General features: G+C 29.8%; 1 protein-coding gene across 1 annotated transcript; it reads left to right on the forward strand.

The window, feature by feature from the left end:
• The first annotated feature begins 223 nt into the window (after window positions 1-223).
• On the forward strand, window positions 224-1,402 carry LOC145060441 (uncharacterized). Its single transcript, XM_079008105.1, has one exon. The coding sequence runs from the start codon at window positions 224-226 to the stop codon at window positions 1,400-1,402; it is 1,179 nt and encodes a 392-aa protein (XP_078864231.1).
• The last annotated feature ends 2,500 nt before the right edge of the window (window positions 1,403-3,902 follow it).

Consider the following 3,902-nt stretch of genomic DNA (forward strand, 5'->3'; position numbering starts at 1 on the left):
GTGTGACATTGCAAATAGAATCAAGATGGTAATTGGCAACATTATTGATGAAAATCAGTCTGCTTATGTTGAAGGTCGAAACATCTTAGATGGGGCACTTGTCATAAATGAGATGTGTGGTTGGGCGAAATGCATAAAAAAGAAGTTACTCCTCTTCAAAGTTGAATTTGATAAAGCCTTTGATTCTGTGAATTAGGAGTATCTGGACTCAATTCTTGCACAGATGGGTTTTGGAAACAAGTGGAGATCATGGATTAAAGGATGTCTGTCATCATCGCGTGCTTCGGTCCTAATCAACGGTGCCCCCACAAAAGAGTTTTGCATCTCCAAAGGTGTAAGACAAGGATACCCACTCTCACCCTTCTTATTTATAATTGCAATGGAAGGTTTAAATGTGGCAATGAAGACGACTAGCGATAAAGGCATTTTTAAGGGTGTACAACTCCCAAATCATGGTCCGATAATTTCTCACCTATTCTATGCGGATGATGCGTTGTTTGTGGGAAAATGGTGTAAATCAAACTTAAAAAACCTCCATATTCTGAAATGCTTCCACGTGTCGTTAGGACTCAAATTAAGTTTTCACAAATCAATGGTGTGTGGTGTTGGCGCCTCAAAATCAGAAACTACTCGATGGGTGCGGTTGCTTGGTTGTGAAGTAGGCTCTCTACCGTTTACCTACTTGGGCGTTCCTATGGGAGCAAACATGAATCTAATCAAGAACTGGAAACCTATCATCAACAAGTTCCATGCGAAACTCTCACACTGGAAATCAAAGACACTTTCGTTTGGAGGTTGTCTCACCTTAATAAAGAAATTCTTATGGGGCGGTGGTAATGAGGCAAAAAAGATTCATTGGGTTGCATGGGAGAAAATTATAGCATCAAAACAAGATGGTGGTCTTGGTGTGGGATCTATAAAAGCCTTGAACATTGCTCTCCTTGTTAAATGGTGGTGGAGACTCAAGACAGAGGAATCATCGATTTGGGCCAAGGTTATTTCTGGAATTCACAATTTAAGCAATAAACCTATTGACTATCTCTCCAAGAAATCAGTAACATGTGTGTGGAAAAATGTGGCAGCAACAAAAGAAGATATTGAGGATATGGGTTTTGGATTCTACAACATCTTTAATCTAACTGTAAAATCTGGAGACATAATTCAAATTTGGCATGATTTTTGGTCAGATGCAGGAAAATTGAAGACAACTTTTCCGGAATTGTATAATCTTGAATCACAAAAACGATGTTTAGTAGGTGAAAGAATACATCATGACGGTGTCATATGGGATTGGAAGTCTAGCCCCGCAGGATATGGTTTATCGGAGGAGGTGACAAGATTAACCAATGTGATTGCAAACACACACATCGGTGAAGGACTAGACCAATTATATGTCCATTAGCTGCTGATGGAAGATACAAAGTCTGCTTACTAAGGAGAAAGATCGACAAAAATCCTATACCTAATCTTTTGCAACTAAAGGTTATTTGGAGCAAACTAATCCCTATTAAAGTCACAACGTTCATATGGAGGGCTGCCCAAGGTCGAATCCCTTCCGCTTTAGCTTTGGCGAGCAGAGGTGTCAATACTGAGTCTACACACTGTGGTTCATGTATAAATGGTTTGGAATGTGTCGATCACATACTTATTCGATGCCCTTTCGCCACGTTGGTGAGGTCCAAAATCTTAATATGGTGTAATATTCAAGATTTCGATGCACAACATGTGGGAGATATCACTGAGTTTGCTGCTACTTGGGGTAGATGTCCAAAGAAACAAAAGAGATTTGTTGCTATTTGCTATGGGCTACTCTGGACGCTATGGAAAATCAGGAATGAGAGACTCTTTCAGGCGAGGTCGTGTACCATTACAAGGGCAACGGAGAACATTAAATCAATGGTGTACGTTTGGATTAAATGTAGGGGAAATAATGGTATTTGTAATCTGGATGAATGGAATAATTCTCCATTCTCCTCTATATAGATATATTTATATATTGTTGTTCTGGCCCCTGCTTTTTAGCTTCTTGCTTGTCGGGGGTTTCAGTTTTATATAAGTTTGCCGTTTCCAAAAAAAAAATAAAATCTAAATCCATCGTCATGAGTGGGTGCAACAAACTTTTATTATTATTATTATTATTATTATTATTATTATTATTATTATTTTATCTTCTTATTTCATTAATGATTAACTGATTGAATTTAGTGAAAGACATTGGGTTAATATTATAAAAACCCTAAATTTTTAACACGTAATTGGAAAAAGCCCTGATATATTTTTTTTTATTTTTGTTGTGGCCACAACTTTCTCGCAGAATTATTACTCTAGCCCACTTAACGAGTTTCATGGTTAAGTTGGTTAACTTTTTTGCAAAATTAGTCCTAAAAAGTTCAAATTTTGTCCCTGAGGTTTAAAAAAAATTACACCACATGGTTTTTTAAATTTATTTTTCGTTTTTTGTATACTTTATTTATTTTCGATTTTTTTATAAATATATGTACATTTTTTATTTTCTTTTGATATATATATATATATATATATATATATATATATATATATATATATATATTATTTATTTTCATTTTTTAACTTTATTTTTCAACAATTTTTTTTAACCTTTTTATCTTTTGTTTTCTACTTTTTAGTGTATATATATAGTATATTAGAGGTTTTTTTTTTTTTTTTTTTTTTTTTTTTTTTTTTTTTTTTTTAGGTTTTTTCATATTTCTTTTCGTATTATATTATATTTTATTCACCTTTTTATTTTTTTTATTTTTTTTTCTATTTTTTGTTATTTATGGTTTTTCTAATATTTTTTTCTAAGGTTTTTTCATATTACAATTTTTTTTCTATTTTTTTCTCCTATTTTCATTATTTATGGTTTTTCTAATGTTTTTATTTACTTTGATTCAAGTAAATGAACTTGAATTCAATATAAGTTACTATAACAAGTTTTTTTTTTTATAAAGATCGACTATTATTATTATTATTTTTGTTTTTTTAGTCTATTATCAAATTGAAAAATATTATCTGGAATTTAATCTATTGATATCACATATAGAAATATGATTTAGTTTGCAAGTTATATAACACATTGAAACACTAATTCTTATTTAACAAACTATTTTTTTTTTAATTTTCATTTTTTCGTAACATAAATATAATAACACTAAAGAAAAAAAAATAAAGAAAATAAGTTGGACCGAAATTACAAATATAAACATAACTACTTTATTTACTTGAATAAAAATAAAAAACAATTACAAAAACTGTAAATTATCAAAATTGTAATGTACTCTAATATATTAATACATTTTATATTTTTTGAAAAATGTCAATAAAAAGATAAAAATACAAAAAAAAAACAAATAATTGGAAAACGAATAAGAAAAAAAATAAAAAAATAAAATATAATACGAAAAGAAATATGAAAATACCTAAAAAAAAAACTCTAATATACTCTATATATACACTAAAAAATAGAAAACAAAAGGTAAAAAGGTTTAAAAAAATTATTGAAAAATAAAGTTAAAAAATGAAAATAGTAAAAATATATATAAAAAAAGAAAATAAAAAATGTACATATATTTATAAAAAAACCGAAAATAAATAAAGTATACAAAAAACGAAAAATAAAGTTAAAAAACCATGTGGTGTAATTTTTTTCAAACCTCAGGGACTAAATTTGAACTTTTTAAGACTGATTTTGCAAAAAAATTAACCAACTTAACCATAAAACTCGTTAAGTGGGCTAGAGTGATAATTCTGCGAGAAAGTTGTGGTCACAGCAATAATGAAAAAAATATCAGGACTTTTTCCAATTACGCGTTAAAAATTTAGGGCTCTTATAATATTAACCAAAAAACATATAATATATTCAAATCAACTATCACAAAGGGGAG

The sequence above is a fragment of the Lactuca serriola genome, chromosome 1, assembly GCF_051521515.1.
Source record: "Lactuca serriola cultivar US96UC23 chromosome 1, Lser_US96UC23_V15, whole genome shotgun sequence".
Taxonomy (NCBI): Eukaryota; Viridiplantae; Streptophyta; class Magnoliopsida; order Asterales; family Asteraceae; genus Lactuca; species Lactuca serriola.

What these genes read in the sequence shown, in the direction of transcription:
- LOC145060441 (XM_079008105.1), top strand. Translation starts at nt 224, where the DNA reads ATGGGTTTTGGAAACAAGTGGAGATCATGGATTAAAGGATGTCTGTCA.